At 45.5% G+C, this 20924-nt stretch overlaps 2 protein-coding genes across 3 annotated transcripts; both read right to left on the bottom strand.

The window, feature by feature from the left end:
* Positions 1-784: 784 nt before the first annotated feature.
* Positions 785-7209, bottom strand: LOC120933604 (zona pellucida sperm-binding protein 3-like). Its single transcript, XM_040346898.1, has 8 exons — positions 6683-7209; positions 5187-5299; positions 4324-4427; positions 4058-4235; positions 3864-3984; positions 3691-3782; positions 1752-1885; positions 785-1030 (listed from the first exon to the last, which is right to left on the bottom strand). Exons 1-8 carry the CDS (start codon positions 7181-7183, stop codon positions 807-809), a joined length of 1467 nt encoding a protein of 488 aa, XP_040202832.1. The 5' UTR covers positions 7184-7209; the 3' UTR covers positions 785-806.
* A 7599-nt stretch (positions 7210-14808) lies between these two features.
* Positions 14809-20231, bottom strand: LOC120933603 (zona pellucida sperm-binding protein 3-like). Of its 2 annotated transcripts, none has more exons than XM_040346896.1 (8): positions 19697-20231; positions 18714-18826; positions 18350-18453; positions 18093-18270; positions 17900-18020; positions 17728-17819; positions 15790-15923; positions 14809-15041 (listed from the first exon to the last, which is right to left on the bottom strand). In XM_040346896.1, exons 1-8 carry the CDS (start codon positions 20195-20197, stop codon positions 14824-14826), a joined length of 1461 nt encoding a protein of 486 aa, XP_040202830.1. In that variant the 5' UTR covers positions 20198-20231; the 3' UTR covers positions 14809-14823. The 2 variants fall into 2 exon arrangements, with proteins under 2 accessions (XP_040202830.1, XP_040202829.1); XM_040346895.1 differs by having other exon boundaries at positions 14809-15053; positions 19697-20229.
* Between the last annotated feature and the right edge of the window lie 693 nt (positions 20232-20924).

Here is a 20924-nt window from a genome sequence, read left to right on the forward strand (position 1 = left end):
GCTCTCACAATTTGAATGACAATAACTCAGTCATACAACATTGTGCCCATCTGAAATTTGTCCTTTTTTCCCCCCCACAAAGAGCTTTTTGGTGGTATTTGATCACCTCTGGGTTTATTTTTTGCGCTATAAAAAAGAAAAAAACACTGAAAATTCTGTAAAAAATAAATAAAATAATTCTCATTTGTCATTTTAGCAGGTATTGCAGAGTATTGCACAGGAAGGGATGGATGGATCTGTGACTGCATTTGTCACAGATCCAGCCCACAGCAGCTGCTGCTCTCCCCCTCTCACACTGTACCGATCGGTACAGAGAGGAGAGGGAGGAACCGGCGTCACGACGCCGGTTTGTTTACAAGTGATCGCTCCGTCATTCGACGGAGCGATCACGTGGTAAACGGCCGCTATCAGCGGCAATTTACCGCCCCAGGGGGCGCGCGAGTGAAGGATTCTGGGAGGACGTCCCAGGGACGTCCTCCCAGAATAACTCCACCGCGCTGTAGACGTCTTTTGTTAATGGCGCGGTGGGGAAGTGGTTAAACAGAATCTTAGAGACGCAACCCTATTCCCTACATGTAATGAGCGCCCGGCTATTTTAATACACATTATGGAGATGCCCCAAACTCCATTTATATTGTCAGGGGGTTTGTCTACTATTAACAACATCTTTGGGCCAAAGATGCTGATGATCCAGGTATATGCCTTTTGAGCATGTTAGACAAAGCTAGGGACCCAGAAAAATACCTTTATACCATAGTAATAAGTCCATAGCATTACAATTAAATCAATAGGATGATTAAATTCGTTTATTTTTCCACAGACAGCACATAATGTGGCTTTTTCAGAGATTTCCCAATGAACACTGCACACACCATGACAACAAGAAGACTAAGACATCCGACAGCCACCAACACCCAGAGCTCCGCAGGGGCAGACTCTTCCCTCCTCGCCGCAACATCCCTTTGTGAAGGTCCAATCACAAGCAGAGGTCCCAGAGTGGTCACAGTTTGTCCCTCTTCTGTGTGGGGTTCTTAAGAGAAAAGTGAGAGATCAATAGACACATTCCTGTACAATTCCATGCAGTTTTGAGAGCTTGCAGTCAATCTAGCTTTTACACAATGTCCAGAAGTTAGCACCCATTTTAGACCTTCAATATTGACTGAAGGACAATTTTAGGATTTGGACAGAATTGGGATGAAACGAATTGTTAACCATCTAGGTTGTGGTATGGCGTGTTGGGAGGGAATTTTCACCCTATTCTAGAGTAGGTAATAGTTACTCCCCCACCCCCCTCTATGGCAAATTTGCCGTCTACCCCCCCCCCAGATTGAGTTGGGGCTTCAGTTGCATATGGTATTTAATGTGGCGAGTCAGCACACCACCCATGCCCCAGGACCTCAGTTTGAGGCAAAACACGTCGGTAGGAGGGACATGACAACCTCACTGTGCTGCTAGAATCCAAAAAGGATGGGTGTTTACACTATAGCCGGCCTTTGACTGAGTGCATTACATTATTTATAATAAATGTCAAATTTAATCACACTACGGTGAGTCTTTCCTTTCTGGGTAAACTCTGAGCCCCACCCCATTGTTGATGCTCATTATAGACTATCATTTAGGTAAATAGAGCCGCTCTTTACAGCACAACTGAAAGTCATGTAAAAAGTTACTCCAATACCTGTTAAATGTACGTGATCTCCAGTGAGTACATTCATAACATTGTAGCTAGCAGCTGCCAGTTAATAACTCACCATCCAAGACGTCCCTCTTGCCTCTTGGCCTTCCAAATCTGCCCCTTCCTCCGGAAACCAGACCAGTAGGGTTGCTGCAGGTGCCTGTACCACAACACTGGCAGATACTGCTGGGGCCCTCAACTGCAGACCAACTAGAGAAGACAATTGTTAGACAAGTCTACATTTAGAAGACTTGAAGTTCTGGTGAACCAATGCTGTAGAGTAGCATTTGTTAACTTCATGGGGCCAATGCCTACCAGATGCACTTGGGTTACAGCAACAAGTGCTTTTATTAAAGAGGCATTATAAACCTTACCTGTACGAGTGCATAGATCATGTAGCGTCATGTGTTGGCAAAATAGTATTTTCCAGTTCCTTGTAACTTGCACTCAAGACATGAGGCATGGCACTTTACAGGTTAATGTATGACCTCTGTAGCAGAGACCTGATATTTTTTTTGACAAGCTTTTTATATACCACAATCCCTGGATCTGAATTCTGTAGTGGAACTAGCAAATGGGATCTGAAACCAGCACAGATAGAACAATGACGTTGATCAAATTGAAGTCCCATTAGGCATGCATGCTCTACTTCCCTGAAGATTGGCCACCAAGCAGTGCTCATGTGATCTCCAAGGTTTTGATCACGTGGCATCTGTGGATGGACTAGGAGCAACATACACATCACAGCAGTTCACTGGCAGATCGGCCAATACCTACACTTCCACTGAGGTGACAGGTACATAAACTTCTGGGTTGAAGGAGGCAGGCATCAGCTATTTGATACCATTGTAGATGTCTTTTACTACCAGAGTGAAGGAACTGAATGTTTTTTTTTTAGTCTTTAAAAAAAGCTTAGTGTATGTTTTTATACTAATGGGAAGCATGCAAAATTTGATTTACTGTAGTCCCAGGCTTAAGGGGGTTGGAAACCCTCATGTTTTCTCACCTTAATGCATCCCATAAGGTAAAAAAAAGGCCTGGCAGTGACCAGCCCCCCAGTTTTACTTACTTGAGCCCCTTCATTCAGTCAGACACGCTCTCCACAGGGTACTAGCTCTTGATTGGATAGATTGATAGCAAGCAGCGCAGCCATTGGCGTCTGCTGCCGTCAAATCCAATGGCGCGGGGGGCAGGGCTGAGTGCTAGACTTGGGAATGCACCTGCAAGGTAAACCCCTTGGGAGAGCGCTTCTGCTGGGGGGGGGCGCGCAAGAGGCAGTCAGGGGCCACTCTGTGCAAAACGAGCTGCACAGTGGTGGCAAGTATATGTTTATTATTTTAAACAAATAAAAGACTTTATCACTTTAAAGATTGAATTCTCAGTGAGAATTCAACTAGACAAAACCTCACAACATAGACCATAAAAACACTATTGGTCAAAGTTTGGAGACTAGCACTCCTTGTCAGACTTCTATTGCCATCTGTATCCCTACTGCAGATTCCTTTCCACCCATGACATTGTTGGCTGGGTGACCCTGTTGAGGACAGGCTGAAACCTGCCTCTGCCAAAGGTAAGACTGCAAAGGAGGCAACGTGTAAAAGGGGCACCAATATGAAGCAAACTGTACTGACATCCTCTGAATATCCATCACCAACTGCCCCCACTCCTGGGAGATCAAAAAACCCAACTGCAGCTGTAAAGCCATCCAGTGTGCATGAGGGGCAGCGCCAATCTTGTTGGGAAGGGCAAACACCAAGGAGTCTATTCCAAAAGCAAACGCATGGTACAATATGGATCATGCTGGCAGCAGGTATTACCATTAGCCCATGGATGATTTTTCTCCATATCATGTACAATGATCGCTGGCCAATTTCCAATTACAATCGGTTGTTTATACCATTTCAGAAAGCCACCATGTTATTGGTTCACAAAGTCATTGTTCTAGACACAGTACCACAGAAATGTGTGCAATAATCCATGGAACCACAAGCAAAAATTTGAAGTTACCATCTCACCTTTGTGTGGCTTTGCTATAGGAACAGGCCTTGGTCATGGCATCAGGGACCTGGGTGGTGGCAGCAGCTCTCAGGTAACAGGTTATGTAGATCTGGATTGGGAAGCATTTAAAATTAAGTTATCAAATCTTACAAGGCACCCATCTGTACCAGTCAATGCAAACTGTCCTCACCAGAGAGGCATCATTTCCTAGAAATCGGAAAGCATCCACTGTGAACTGGAGCTTGTCTGGCTCAACCCTCGGGGTGATGAAGGCTGAAGAGGCGTCATCTTGCATTCCATCAACTAGACAGCTGTAGAAAATGGTCAGTTAAGAGTGGAGTCATTATGGCGACAACACAACCCCCCCCATAAAAAAAACCATACCCATTTTCTTCAATGAGGCCATAACTAGGAGAAGAGGTGGGATCAGGAGATATGGTGGTCACACATCGGTCAACATACAGGATCAGTCCAACGTGGTTCTGAGTGTCCACAGAGGCCTCTATGTAGAGAATATCTCCAAGCTGATAGATGGGAGAACTTCTAGGGCCACTCCAGTCCTCTATAGACAAAACAGGAGATTACATGTAAAGTTCACACAACACTCCCCCCCCCCCCCCCCCTCCCAATATTTTCTTTGCTTAACTCACCAGTCATTAGCCTCAAGGAGAAGGACAGCCTCTCTTCTAAGGACACTGTGGTGCTGAATGGAACCCATGTTGGCTCAATGGCTTTGCTGCTCACATTGGCATGCCTATACAGAGAACAGGAGTGTCAGTAATGAACCAGAAGTGACATGTTAATTTAAGAGATCCATATTAAACCAATTAATCCTCAGTGCCATCTAATCAGTTCAGCCCATCTGGAGAATATTTTACTAAACAGAAAAGAAAAAAAAAGTAGTTTGGTAGGGGGGGGGGGGGCATTGATCCCACTACTTAACATATTTACCAGGAAAGATGCATTGTTAGGACCTGCATTGTATCCTAGTGTAGACTCACCGGCTGCCATCTTTACCGTTATGTTTGCTAAAGCTATGAGGTCACCTAATGGTATCCCATTGTCAATGCTCATCCACTACCACACTCTTTGTTTAACATAGGCCATTGTTGATCACTGCAGAAGAGATGCCAAGTTGTAGGTACAGGCTACATGTCTACAAACTAAGCTGGAGATCAGTTGTACCTAAAAGCAAAGACTTATGGACCCATTTAGACTTTAGTATCAAAATAAGAAAATGGCTGCACCTCACGTGGGATCCATGTAAAGTTAATTGGAATATGAAAAATATCCTACCTTGACCACTGCTGGTGTCATTTTGAAGAGTTTAACCAGACTGGTTGCCAATACAACCAGACAAAAATCAGATTTAAGTCAGACCTCTGGGTTGTGTTGCATGGCCTGCAGTAGTTTGGTAGGGGGGGGGGGGGGGGGGGGCATTGATACCACTACTTAACATTTACCAGGGAAGATGCAGTGTTAGGACCTGCATTTCATCCTAGTGTAGACTCACCGGTAGTAGAAGCACATTATGGGGACCACAGCTGGGTTGGTTCTGATGATTGGAATGGAGGAGGTTGGGCTGTAGGTCAAGTTGGTTGCATAGATCACCCAGTCTTGCATCATCTGTAGATAAGATCAGATTATAGACACTGTGGTGCTACTCATGAGTTAGACAATCCATTGTGAGGAAATAGAGACAATGGATGTGTCCCATAGCCAAAACCAATCACCCAACAATCATGCTTATGAGGATTAACCTATTTGAGAACACGCCAACTCCCCAGCACAGAGAGTGCAACGAGGTGTATTTACTCTGCTGGCCCAGCTCCTCCACCCCTCCCTACATTGCCACTTTTTATACAGCTACTAGGTAAAAGGTTGATGCCAAGTAATGGCTCCTAGTCTGCTGACATCACATCCAAGATGGCAGCAGTAATTGAGGATGTGTCTAAACAAGTAGGTTATCGAATGGAAAGCATTTTAGGCTTAATGTACACGGGACATGTTACAACCGCCACTGAATGATTTAACTTGACATTGACATTTTTAAATGTAATTTTACTGCCGCTTTTGGAACAGGGGGGGGGGGGGGGGGGGGGGGGGGGGTGAGAGGGAAGACTGTAAACACCCAACTGCTCCTAAACGTCAGTCTACCAGCAGTGTACATGAAACCTTGAAGCAGAGGTTCACCCAAAAACACAACTTTGTACCATCCAAACTAGCATACTAGCATCAGCTACAGTAGGCCTTTTTTTTGCGCTGCACTTACGGTTTAATCCGTAACTTTCGTTTTAGACACCCGCGGGGAGTAGGCGTTCCTATGAAGAGTGGAACATGATTGACGGACGGCTATGGCGCGTCACACGTTCCGAAATTAGCCGGAGTAGGACTCGGCTCTTCACGGCGCTATACGGCGCCTGCGCACAGACTAGGAGCTGACTGCGCAGGTGCCGTATATGTCCGCTTCCTATTTCGGCTTTTTTCGGAAGGCATGACGCGCCATAGCTGGAAGTCAATCATGTACCCCTCTTCATAGGAACGCCCATTTCCCGGCCGGAGTCTGAAACAAAAGTTACGGATTAAACCATAAGTACAGCGCAAAAAAAAAAAAGGCATACTGTAGCCGACACTAGTATGCTCGTTTGTATGGTAGATAAAGAATTTTTTTTTTTGGGGTGAACCCCCGCTTTAAAAAGCCCAGTTTCCAAGCCATTTCAACAATCTGCCAGTAAAGGTTAATGCCAGTATAAAAAGTTACTGGTCCACACTTAAGAACCCTGCAACAAAGTTAAATTCAGCAAGAGAGCATTGGGTGCTCCCATTGTAAACAAGGTCGGACACACACACAAAAAACAGTCTTGGGGCAAATGTCCTGCTAATTTGCAAAACCATGGAATATCAGCTACACAGTCCTTAAGACAGCACTGCAAAGTGCAATAACCCATAGAAACCAGGTTTTAGTTTACTGAAGCCAATGAAGTTGGAAATAAAAGCGTGGAGGATTACCTGCACAGTGTTGCCACAGTCCTGGAGACTAATCTGGAAGATAACTTCATCGTCACTTTGAGTGTTCGGCTTGCAGCCTTGGGGTCCCAGGCTCAGATCAGAAGATTTCACCTGCTTTCCATTCCCATAAAAATCCATCATGACACTGACCACCATGCGGTCCTCTTCACACTGGACACTAATGGGGGAACTAGATGAAATTACAGTCGGGGGCTGCTGGCGGAGCATCCCACCAGCACGTCCACCTGTTGAACCCCTCTGAGCCCCACCTCTAGAAGCCCCAAACCCATATACTGCATTAGTGCCTGAGTAAGTCCCTCCAGAACCCCCTCTAGAAGACCCCTGGCTCTGGCCAGGTACAACCCGCTGGTTATTTCTCCACCAGTCTGATTGGCGCCTATGTCTCACCAAGGCTCCATCCCCACTACATCCAAACCCTGGTCCATAAACCAGGGCCAAAAGCAACAGCCAACCACAGCAGCTCCTCACTCCTAGACCCATCCTGCCTGCAAGACCAACAGCACAAGGAGGCAGGAAGACAGAGCTTCCCTTTATACCCCTCCCACCAGTCACTAATACCCCCAGCTGGGGCAAATTGTCACCACACCCATATGGCTGCCTCAGAAAAACATGATTGATCTCTTAATGCTGAGACAGTTAACCACTTGCTGACAGTCGCCTCATTGGAGTGGAGCTACACAGGAGAATTTCAGTAGCTTAGTCCCGCTACTATATTTGTTATGGATTAATCACTAGGAGTAGCAAGTGATCAAAAAACTGATGATACAAATGTCTCTCCATGGAGTACACTATACAACCAACATATACAACCAATACTACCAGTGTAGCTTATACCATAGGGGGCGATATATTTCAGGGCACATTTTTATATTTGGGGGCGTGTTTAATGCACATGTGCCAAAGTTCCTTCTGTTAGGCTGCCCATTATATTTGTACAATTTTTAAATAAACAAGGTGCGTTAGCAAGGTACATTGGGGTGCCATTCAGAATGGCAGAACGACAATGTAAATCTGGCCTTGGTAATCATTTGCTAGTCCTAGCGATTAACAGCTAGCGATGTTGTTGGCAGGATTGGGTTTGTAAACTCTCCTGTGTAGCTCTAGTCTTAGGGCTCATTCACATGGTTCTGTACCTATTGCTGAGCTGTTTGCAGCAACATGTGTTGTATGCGCTATGGGGTGCCCACCCTTTCATGTCTATGAGTGCACCCAACAGAAAACTCTTGCATTGCCATGTGTGCACACCAAATAATGCTGATGAACCTATATAATATGTGAATAGACCCATTACCATTATCTTCTGTAGAACCCAAAATACACATTGATTCAGCAAAATACACATGGGCATTTTCTTAATATGCTATATCTCTGGGATCTGCTTAGATCTTGTTCTCCTGCAAGGTCCTATTTATTGTCACCTCAAAAAGTCAGTCCACCAAAAACTGATATTTTAGTCACAGTGGAGACTGGTAGGCTGAGTTAGTCCTGTTTTTTTTTTTTTTAAGTTCTCGGTACTCAGTGAGATCAGATTCCATAGTTTCCAACTTTGTTCCTGTTCACTTGGAAATGTTGGTTGTCCCTGCTAACCTTTGTGTGTCCTAGGTCCTCCTGTTACTTTGTCCATTAAACAAAATTTCAGCAGGGATGGTGGGAGCCCCTCATAATGGACTCAGCAGCTGTGCAGACCTGGGAACTCAGCACAGGAGTGGTGGGAACCCCTTGTAATGGCACAACAAGTGTCCAGACTGCTCAGACCTGAAACTCAGCACAAGAATGGTGGGAGCCGCTCATAACGAACACAGCAGCAGTGAATACCTGGGAACTCAGCACATGTATGGTGGGAACCTCTTATAATGTCAACAATAGGTATGCAGACCTGATAACTCAGTGCAATGATGATGGAAGCTCCCTGATAATAGACAAAATTGGTTTTCAGAGCCAGAAACTCTTCATGGGGTGTGGAAGCCCCCTAATAATGGACACAATAGGTGTGCAGACCTGGGAATTAAGCACAGGAGCGATGGGAACCCCTTAAAATGGGCAAAACAAGTGTCCAGGCCACTCAGTCCTGGAACTCTGCACAGGAATGGTGGGAGGCCTTTATAGTGAGCTCTGAATACCGGTGAACTCAGCACAGAAATGGTGTGGAACCCCTCATAATGGGCACAACAGGTGTACGGACCTGGGAACTCAGTGCAGGAATTGTCAAAGCCCCTCCTAATGGGCACAACCATTGTTCAAACCTGAAACTCAGCACAGGAATGGTTGGGGCCCCTAAAAAAGAGCACAGCAGCTGTAACTACATGGAGACTCAGCACAAGGATGGTGGGAACCTCTTATAATATCCACAACAGGTGTGCAGACCTAGGAATTCAGTGCAAAGATAATGGACACCCCTGAAAATGGACAACATAGGTCTGCAGAGCCAGAAATTCTTCATGTGGATGGTGGGAGCTCCTTATAATGGGCACAACAGGTGTGCAGACCTGGGAATTCAGCACAGGGGAGGTGTGACCCTTATAATAGGGACAACAAGTGTTCAGACTGCTCAGGCCTGAAACTCAGCACAAGAATGTTGGGAGCCTCTCATAATGGACACAGCAGTTGGGAATTCAGCACAGGAATGGTGAGAGACACTTATGTTGGGCAGATCTGGGAACTCTGGGAAATAATAATGGAAGCCCCCGATAATGGACAACCTAGGTATGCAGTGCTAGAAACACTTCATGTGGATGGTGGGAGGCCCTCATAATGAGCACACTCTTAGTTCTGGTATGGATTTGGAGAGGAACCCTACGCCAATATTTTAAAAAGTGGAGTCCCCCAAAATCCATACCAAACCCTTATATGAGCATTCAGCCTGGCAGGCACCCCCCTGAAACATGCCAGGCCACATGCCCTCAACATGGGGGGTCTCTGCCCCCCCCCCCCTCACCCCAAAGAACTTTGTCCCCATGGACTGGGGGGTCTGGTGTAAGAAAAACAGGAGGCGGTTTTTAAAAAGTCCTTTATTAAAAAATAATAACAAAGTCTCCCACCGTTTTGGCAGCTTCGGAGTCTGACAGTTCTTATATGGTATGGGGTGTGGCCATGTGGTGATGTCATCCAGAGACTCCATCCCTTGTGACATCACAAACCCATCATGCCCGGGCAGTGATGTCACATGGGGTGGGGTCTCCGGTTGACATCACTGCCTGGCCACGCCCAATAGCTATATAAGAACTGTCAGAAGGGCAGGAGTGTTTTTTTTTTTTTTAATCAGGTCTGCGGACATAGTGATTGACGTTGGATCTACCACAGGGGACATTACATGTTTAATAAAGGAGTTGTCAGAAACCTGTCTTTACCTGATTCAGGGGACTTGATTACAGCCAGGACCGGCACAAATATTAGTAGAGTGCATTACACACAGGGTGTATGCTCTCACTGAATGGCAAGCTCCCTTTTCTGGCTGAAACATACCTGATGCACTCTTACATTGGGGCTACCTGTGCACTGTTCATTCGTCTCCCCCGGTGGCTTTGGGCTGGGCGTTCTACGTTTCTCAACTGCACTCTGATAACAATAGGATCTCCTGAGGAAGCTGCAAAGTGAAACTTGTAGTGATCCCTCAGTAATGTGATTTCCTTGATGTTTTCCCCGATATGTAGGACCTTCTCTATAGACCCACCATAGATTCCATCATATCTATGGGTATACCCCCCAGGTTCTCGTGTGCTCCCTTAGGACACATTTATTTGGGACAATACCATGCATATACATTGGAATGCTTGTTTTCTATGTCTGTTCTTGCATAATGGTTTTACCATGATTATATAATAAATTCGATTTTTATTCTATTGAGTGCTCTCTTTCATTTGGGTCTACTGGTGGCTACCAAATTAAAGTTCATATTCACCTCTGGCTCTTTCTCTGAGCTGTCAGAAACTGTCTCCCATTTTTCTTATACTTTTTTTTGGGTGTATGGGTAGGTGTACTTTGTACCCCATACTCCTTCACATGGGGGGGCCCCCCTTTCCTGGCTGCATACTCATACATCTTACATTGCCTTTAAACACGTTGCATGTCAGAAGTTGGATCAGTTAAGATGGTGATCCAACTTCCATTAAATGCAATGGGCTGAAATCGGATACAAGTCAAACCGAAGTAGTCAAGGAACCTTTTCAAAAGTCAGACCAGTTAAAGAAGGCTCTCATAGGGAAACATTGATTTTGTATGTCATGCGTTCTCACAGTCAGAGCACATGACGCAGTGTGAACCGGGCCTTACTCAAATCCGTACCAATTCTTTGGGAGAGATTTACCAAAACTGGTGCAACTGTGCATAACCAGCTTCTAACCTAAGCATGTTCAATTGAGTCTTTGACAACCTATCAGATGGTTGGTTACTACACAGCTGCACCAGATAGTGTGTGATACTAGTTTTAGTAAACCTCCATTCAGTTCATTTACCACTAAAAAGGCCTTGTGTCCATTTCCTGGCACCAATTCACAGCCAAGTTAAGGAAATGTACACTGGGTACAGACGGCTCACCATCCTGCTGCCCCGCCATCACACATTTGTCCCGATTCTCTTAGTACCTAGTTTTCAGAGTAGTACTGACAGCAGTAGTAGCTGTAGGTCTCAGGTGTGCCAACTGCATTTATCTAGGGGATGAATTACGCCTGGCTAGGCCACACCCAAGTGGAAATGGAGTTCCAGTATAAATGGTGTGTCACTATTTGTCTGAAACCTCTTCCTGATGCCAAGCACTTTCTGAGACAGGTGACCTGTCCCTACTTTATCCATAAGGAAAATGTGCGCCAAACCCAGGGTCTTGATAAACTGCCTGACCCAAGATCACCTCAAAGACACATACATCTAATCTGATGCCGCCTCTGATTAGAGGAATGAGGTTCCCTTCGACTTCACCTGCATTGCTGCTACAGATGAACGCCACCAGTAGTGTACAATATACAGTACAATAGACTGCATCTGCCTACAGACTTAAGGTATCCTATGATGGTCAATGTGGATCCTCTCATTACTCGCCTAGCAACTCACCTGCCATGCTTTGTGGATTGTCACTTGCCATGACATCACCTGACACGTTGCATATTGTCAACATTGAAAATTGTCACTTGCCACCTGCTGTGTCCCAGAGTGAAGTGCAGGCAGCAGAGAGATGATGTAACCACTCTGCTGCACAGTGAGGGCGTAACTGCAGTGATGCAGGGCGGGTGGGGAGAGATGTCATATCTCTGCTCCCCCACCCATAGTCCCGCTGAGTGACCAACGAGCCCACTCACGTGCTTACTGCTCTCCCCTAGGCAGTTAGTGTTCTGCCCGTCACCTCAGCACCCTCACAGTGGGATATGTAGCAGAATGGGCTGGCTGACGGTAGTTCTACCACTGCTCTTGGGCATCAAGAGCAGTGGCTCCCCCTGAATGTGCCGCTCGGGACCCATGGTAGGGTTGGCCCTGCCAATATGGAATAGTTAATTATGGGGAATTAATGATATTGGAAGGCTTCGATTTGGTTTAGACTTAAAAGGTCTGAGGTATATAGCACAATCACTTTAGAAAGCCCTTTGTACAAGTATTGAATATGGGATCCCATACCAAAGATTCTTTAAAAATTTTAAGTCTCAGACATGCCATACAGGCACAGGCCCATTACCATGAACTTAATAAATCTATAAATATCACTAGGGATGGAACGAACACTCCCTAATTCCAGTTGCACCAGAACACCGCAAACTGGCAAAAAGTTTTAGTGAACATGCAAACTATTTTGGGGGACCAGAGTACATGCATAAACAAAGTTTGACTTTTTTTCCCCCCCTCGGGAGCAGCGATTTTAAAAATACTTTCAAGAATGAAATATTCCTTTAAATATTGTGTCGGGGGGGGGGGTCTTCTTAGTCTGGCTGTAAATTGGCACATCTTTCTCACGTTTTACTGTCCTGCAGCAAAATTTTACTTCCAAGGGGAAAAAAAAAAAGTTTTCAACTTGCTCGCAGCTGTGATGTTTTGTAGACTCCCAGCAATGTAGATGTAAAAAATCAAGGCAAAAAAAACTGCATAGGATCACCCACCCCAAAGCACCTTGAGGACAAGATTCTTTCCAAGAACCCTAACCATTGGTTGTCAGGGGGTCTGTGGGTGAAGGGGGCTTATAGGAATCTAAAAGCCCCCCTCAATGTGAATTTGTATCATGTAGATTATACCAATTAAAAAACCTTCATGGGAGGTCCCCCACCAACTGTGGTCTTTTAGCTTTGACACAGGCAAGGGCAGGGCCACCCACTAATGCAACTGGATGATCCCACCCTCTGTCACATGACATCAGTAGGGACAGTGTCACCAAGTGGCCCCACCCTTGCCTCTATCAGCCATCAAAACCAAGCAACAGCAATCACCGGGAGGCCTCCCATCAAGGATGAGCTTTAATTTTACAGGTCTAGCAGGCGGTGTGATTAAAGACTGATGGCATCGCAGGACACTTTATTAAAGGAATTGTCAAAAACCTGTGTGTTGTGGTTTTTCCTTTGTACCCACACACAAAAAAGCCAATGTACCGATACCCATTCAAATGGGGGGGCTGGGGGTCCCCTTGTTAAAAAGGGGATTCCAGATTTTGAGACACCCGCAGACCTGACAACCACCAGCCAGGGTTGTTGGAAAAGGCCAGACCACTTTCTCAGATAAGGGTCTGGTATTGATTGGGGTGACCCCATGCTGTTTAATTCTGTCATAGTGTGTGACTGACACACACACACACACACACACACACACACACACACACACACACACACACACACACACACACACACACACACACACACACACACACACACACACACACACACACACACACACACACACACACACACACACACACACACACACACACACACACACACACACACACACACACACACACACACACACACACACACACACACACACACACACACACACACACACACACACACACACACACACACACACACACACACACACACACACACACACACACACACACACACACACACACACACACACACACACACACACACACACACACACACACACACACACACACACACACACACACACACACACACACACACACACACACACACACACACACACACACACACACACACACACACACACACACACACACACACACACACACACACACACACACACACACACACACACACACACACACACACACACACACACACACACACACTATGAACTTGGGGGGGGTCTATATCAGATGACCAATGGGCAGCGGTACCATCAGCTGTCCCTATGGTCTTTTTATCCCCTATGCAAGATCCAACATAGGTCATATACACCCCCGAGAAGCCATTTAAAAACAGAATCTTAAAGACGCAACCCTATTCCCTACATGTAATGAGCACCCGGCTAATTTAATACCCATTATGGAAATGCCCCAAACTCCATTGATATTGTCAGGGGGTTGGTCTCTACTATTAACATCTTTGGGCCAAAGATGCCAAAGATGCTGATGGAGCCAGGTATATGCCTTTTGAGCATGTTAGACAAAGCTAGGGACTCAGAAAAATACCTTTATATCCAGGGGTCAAGTCCTGGGGAAAAAAAGTGTGGGAACTCCCAAAGATCCACTCTTTCATCCCCAAAAAAAATAAAAATAAAAAGCTCATATGCATAATTACTAAACCGCATGTTTGCCACGGAGGTCTGCCGCCAGTTCGCGTGGGATTTAGAAAGAAGTTCTTTCTAAATCCCGCGCTAACTCGCAGCAGACCTCCGCCATGTCTCCTGGGAACAATGACAAAAGCCCCAAGGAGACATTGCGGCATCGAGGAAGTGACGGAATACCCGCACACTACCCGATGAATCCATATACAGGAAGCGACCAGTAACATAAAGGATTACTAAGGTTCGCCTGCCCCTGCAGTGACTTGGGCATCGCCGCTTAGTGAAGAATTGGCTCAGCTGCTCTAGTCCTGCAAAGGGAACAGAGTTCCTGCTGTGAAAAAAAGTGCAGGGACTCCGTTCCCGCAGGACTTGAGCCCTGTTTATACCAATAGTAAGAAGTCCATAGCATTACAATTAAATCAATAGATGATTAAATTAGTTTATTTTTTCACAGACAGCACATACTGTGGCTTTTTCAGAGATTTCCCAATGAACACTGCACACACCATGACAACAAGAAGACTAAGACATCCAACAGCCACCAACACCCAGAGCTCCGCAGGGGCAGACTCTTCCCTCGTCACTGTAGCCGCAACATCCCTTTGTGAAGGTCCAATCACAAGCAGAGGTCCCAGAGTGGTCACAGTTTGTCCCTCTTCTGTGTGGGGTTCTTAAGAGAAAAAGCAAGAGATCAATAGACATTTCTGTACAATTCCATGCAGTTTTGAGAGCTTGCAGTCAACAATCTAGCTTTTACACATGTCCAGAAGTTAGCACCCATTTTAGACCTTCAAATCCTAAAATTGTTCCTTCAGTCAATATTGGACAGAATTGGGATGAAACTAATGGTTAACTATCTAGGTTGTGGTATGGAGTGTCCGGGGGGGGGGGTGGGAGAATTTTCCCCCTATTCTAGAGTAGGTAATAGTTACTCCCCCCCCCCCTCTGGCAAATTTGCCGTTAAACCCCCCCCCCCAGATTGTGGTGGGGCTTCAGTTGCATATGGTATTTAATGTGGCGAGTCAGCACACCACCCGTGCCCCAGGACCTCAGTTTGAGGCAAAACACGTCGGTAGGAGGGACATGCCGACCTCACTGTGCTGCTAGAATCCAAGAAGAATGGGCGTTTACACTATAGCCAGGGTTTTTACACTGAGTGCATTACTTTATTTTTAATAAATGTCAAATTTAATCTCACACTACGGTGAGTCTTTGCTTTCTGGGTAAACTTTGAGCCCCCCCATTTGATGCTCATTATAGACTTTATCATTTAGGTAAATAGAGCCGCTCTTTACAGCACAACTTGAAAGTCATGTCAAAAGTTACTCCAATACCTGTTAATGTACTCACTGGAGATCACCTACATTCATAACATTGTATCTAGCAGCTGCCAGTTAATAACTCACCATCCAAGACGTCCCTCTTGCCTCTTGGTCTTCCAAATCTGCCCCTTCCTCCGGAAACCAGACCAGTAGGGTTGCTGCAGGTGCCTGTACCACAACACTGGCAGATACTGCTGGGGCCCTCAACTGCAGACCAACTAGAGAAGACAATTGTTAGACAAGTCTACATTTAGAAGCAAGACTTGAAGTTCTGGTGAACTAATGCTGTAGAGTAGCATTTAACTTTGTGGGGCCAACGCCTACCAGATGCAATAGTGCACTTGAGTAACAGCAACAAGTGCTAAAGATATGCTTTTTTAAAAAGGCATTATAAACCTTACCTTCACGAGTGCATAGATCATGTAGTTTCATGGCGTCATGTGTTAGCAATAAAGTATTTTTCCAATTCCTTGCACTCAAGACATGGCACTATACGGGTTAATGCTTTATATATCCCACAATCCCTGGATCTGAATTCTGAAGTGGAATTAGCAAATGGGATCTGAAATCAGCACAGCTAGAACAATGAAGTTGATCAAATTGAAGGACCCTTTAGGTATGCATGCTCTACTTCCCTGAGGATTGTCCACCAAGCAGTGCTCATGTGATCTACAAGGTTTTGATCACGTGGCATTTGTGGATGGACTAGGAGCAGCATACACATCACAGCAGTTCACTGGCAGATCGGCCAATAGCGACACTTCCACTGAGATGACAGGTGCATAAACTTCTGGGTTGAAGGAGGCAGGCAGCTATTTGATACCATTGTAGATGCCTTTTACCACCAGAGTGAAGGAACTGAATGTATTTTTTTTTTAGTCTTTAAACCAAGCTTAGTGTATGTTTTTATATTAATGGGAAGCATGCAGAATTTGTTTTACTGTAGTCCAAGGCTTAAAAGGGGTTGTAAACCCTCATGTTCTCTCACCTTAATGCATCCCATAAGGTAAAAAAAAAAAAAAAAAAAAAAGCCTGGCAGTGACCGGCCCCCCAGTTTTACTTACTTGAGCCCCTTCATTCAGTCAGACACGCTCTCCACAGGGCTGGCTCTTGATTGGATTGATAGCAAGCAGCACAGCCATTGGCGTCTGCTGCTGTCAAATCCAATGACGCGGGGGGCAGGGCCGATTGCTAGACTTGGGAATGCACCTGCAAGGTAAACCCCTTGGGAGAGCGCTTCTGCTGGAGGGGGGGGGGGGTGCGCAAGAGGCAGTCAGGGGCCACTCTGTGCAAAACGAGCTGCACAGTGGAGGCAAGTATGATATGTTCATTATTTTACAAAAATAATAGCCTTTTCAATCACTTTAAAGATTGAATTCTCACTGAGAAATCAACTAGACAAAACCTCACAACATAAACCATAAAAACACTATTGGTCAAAGTTTGGAGACTAGCACTCCTTGTCAGATTTCTATTGCCATCTGTATCCCTGCTGCAGATTCCTTTCCACCCATGACATTGTTGGCTGGGTGACCCTGTTGAGGACAGGATGAAACCTGCCTCTGCCCTGTCAAAGGTAGGACTGCAAAGGAGGTAAAGTGTAAAAGGGGCACCAATATGAAGCAAACTGCACTGACAGACTCTGAATATCCATCACCAACTGCCCCCACTCCTGGGAGAACAAAAACCCCCAACCGCAGCTGTAAAGCCATCCAGTGTGCATGAGGGGCAGCGCCAATCTTGTTGGGCAGGGCAAACACCAAGGAGTCCATTCCAAAAACAAATGCATGGTACAATATGGATCATGCTGGCAGCAGGTATTACCATTAGCCCATGGATTATTTTTCTCCATATCATGTACAATGATCGCTGGCCAATTTCCCATTACAATCAGCTGTTTATACCATTTCAGAAATCCACCATGTTATTGGTTCACAGAGACATTGTTCTAGGTACAGTACCACAGAAATGTGCGCAATAATCCATGGAAAAACAAGCAACCATTTGAAGTTACCATCTCACCTTTGTGTGGCTTTGCTATAGGAACAGGCCTTGTTCATGGCATCAGGGACCTGGCTGGTTGTAGCAGCTCTCAGGTAACAGGTTATGTAGATCTGGATTGGGAAGTATTTAAATTAGGTTATCAGTTCTTACAAGTCACCCATCTGTATCAGTCAATGCAAACTGTCCTCACCAGAGAGGCATCATTTCCTAGAAATCGGAAAGCATCCACTGTGAACTGGAGCTTGTCTGGCTCAACCCTCGGGGTGATGAAGGCTGAAGAGGAGTCATCTTGCATTCCATCAACTAGACAGCTGTAGAAAATGGTCAGTTAAGAGTGGGGGTCATTATGGCGACAACACAACCCCCCATAAAAAAACCCATACCCATTTTCTTCAATGAGGCCATAACTAGGAGCAGAGGTGGGATCAGGAGATATGGTGGTCACACATCGGTCAACATACAGGATCAGTCCAACGTGGTTCTGAGTGTCCACAGAGGCCTCTATGTAGAGAATATCTCCAAGCTGATAGATGGGAGAACTTCTAGGGCCACTCCAGTCCTCTAGACAAGACAGGGGATTACATTGTAAAGTTCAGACAACACCCGACCCCCTCCCAATTATTTTCTTTGCTTAACTCACCAGTCATTAGCCTCAAGGAGAAGGACAGCCTCTCTTCTATGGACACTGTGGTGCTAAATGGAACCCATGTTGGCTCAATGGCTTTGCTGCTCACATTTGCATGCCTATATAGAGAACAGGAGTGTCAGTAATGAACCCAGAAGTGACATGTTAATTTAAGAGATCCATATTAACCAATTAATCCTCAAGGCCACCTAATCAGTTCAGCCCATCAGGAGAAGGAGAATATTTTACTAAAAAGAAAAAAAAAAAAAAAAAAAAAAAAAAAAAGTAGTTTGGTAGGGGGGCATTGATCCACTACTTAACATATTTACCAGGAAAGATGCATTGTTAGGACCTGCATTGCATCCTAGTGTAGACTCACCGGTAGTAGTAGCACATTATGGGGACAACAGCTGGGTTGGTTCTGATGATTGGAATGGAGGAGGTTGGGCTGTAGGTCAAGTTGGTAGCATAGATCACCCAGTCTTGCATCATCTGTAGATAAGATCAGAACATTATAGGACACTGCGGTGCTACTCATGAGTTAGACAATCAATTGTGAGGAAATGAAGACAATGGATGTGTCCCATAGCCAAAACCAATCACCCAACATCATGCTTATGAGGATTAACCTATTTGAGAACATGCCAACTCCCCAGCACAGAGAGGGCAACGAGGGGTATTTACTCTGCTGGCCCAGCTCCTCCACCCCTCCCTACATCGCCACTTTTTATACAGCTACTAGGTAAAAGGTTGATACCAAGTAATGGCTCCTAGTCTGCTGACATCACATCCAAGATGGCAGCAGTAATTGAGGATGTGTCCAACCTACTTGTTTATCAAATGGAAAGCATTTTAGGCTTAATGTACACGGGACAATTTACAACCGCCACTGAATGATTTAACTTGACAGATAGTAATATTACATTTAAAAAAATGGTTTATGTTGCCACTTTTGGAAGGGGGGGGGGGGCAGATTGTAAACACCCAACTGCTCCTAAACATCAGTCTACCAGCAGTGTACATGAAACCTTAAATAGCCCAGTTTCCAGGCCATTTCAACAATCTGCCAGTATAAAAAGTTACTGGTCCATACTTAAGAACCCTGCAACAAAGTTAAATTCAGCAAGAGAGCATTGGGTGCTCCCATTGTGAACAAGGTCAGCAGCACACACACACACACAGGTCCCCCTCACAGAAGTAAAACAGTCTTGGGGCAAATGTCCTGCTAATTTGCAGAGCCATGGACTATCAGCTACACAGTCCTTAAGACGGCACTACAAAGTGCAATAACCCATAGCAACCAGGTTTTAGTTTACTGAAGCCAATGAAGTTGGAAAAAAAATATAAAGTGTGGAGGATTACCTGCACAGTGTTGCCACAGTCCTGGAGACTAATCTGGAAAATAACTTCATCAGCACTTTGGGTGTTCGGCTTGCAGCCTTGGGGTCCCAGGCTCAGATCAGAAGATTTCACCAGCTTTCCATTCCCATAAAAATCCATCATGACACTGACCACCATGCGGTCCTCTTCACACTGGACACTGATGGGGGAACTGGATGAAATTACAGTCGGGGGCTGCTGGCGGAGCATCCCACCAGCACGTCCACCTGTTGAACCCCTCTGAGCCCCACCTCTAGAAGCCCCAAACCCATATACTGCATTAGCTCCAGAGTAAGTCCCTCCAGAACCCCCTCTAGAAGACCCCTGGCTCTGGCCAGGTACAACCCGCTGGTTATTCCTCCACCAGTCTGATTGGCGCCTATGTCTCACCAAGGCTCCATCCCCACTACATCCAAACCCTGGTCCATAAACCAGGGCCAAAAGCAACAGCCAACCACAGCAGTTCCTCACTCCTAGACCCATCCTGCCTGCAAGACCAACAGCACAATGAGGCAGGAAGACAGAGCTTCCCTTTATACCCCTCCCACCAGTCACTAATACCCCCAGCTGGGGCAAATCATCACCACACCCAAATGGCTTCCTCAGAAAAACATGGTTGATCTCTTGGTGCTGAGACAGTTAACCACTTGCTGACAGCCGCCTTATTTGAGTGGAGCTACACAGGAGAATTTCAGTAGCTTAGTCCCGCTACTATATTTGTTATGGATTAATCACTAGGAGTAGCAAGTGATCAAAAAACTGATGATACAAATGTCTCTCCATGGAGTACACTATACAACCAACATGCATTAGCATAATCTCACATGACTGATCAATGTTTCAATCATGTGCAATTGAAAGCTACAAGATGCTACTGATTACTACCAGTGTAGCTTATACCATAGGGGGCGATATATTTCAAGGCCCAATTTTATATTTGGGGGCGTGTTTAATGCACATGTGCCAAAGTTCCTTCTGTTAAGCTGCCCATTATATTTGTACCAATTTTAAATAAACAAGGTGCATCAGCAAGGCGCATTGGGGTTCCATTCAGAATGGCAGAACGACAATGTAAATCTGACCTTGGTGATCATTTGCTAGTCCTAGCGATTAACAGCTAGCGATGTTGTTGGCAGGATTGGGTTTGTAAACTCTCCTATATAGCTCTAGTCTTAGGGCTCATTCACATGGTTCTGTACCTATTGCTGAG

The sequence above is a fragment of the Rana temporaria genome, chromosome 3, assembly GCF_905171775.1.
Source record: "Rana temporaria chromosome 3, aRanTem1.1, whole genome shotgun sequence".
NCBI classification, from domain to species: domain Eukaryota; kingdom Metazoa; phylum Chordata; class Amphibia; order Anura; family Ranidae; genus Rana; species Rana temporaria.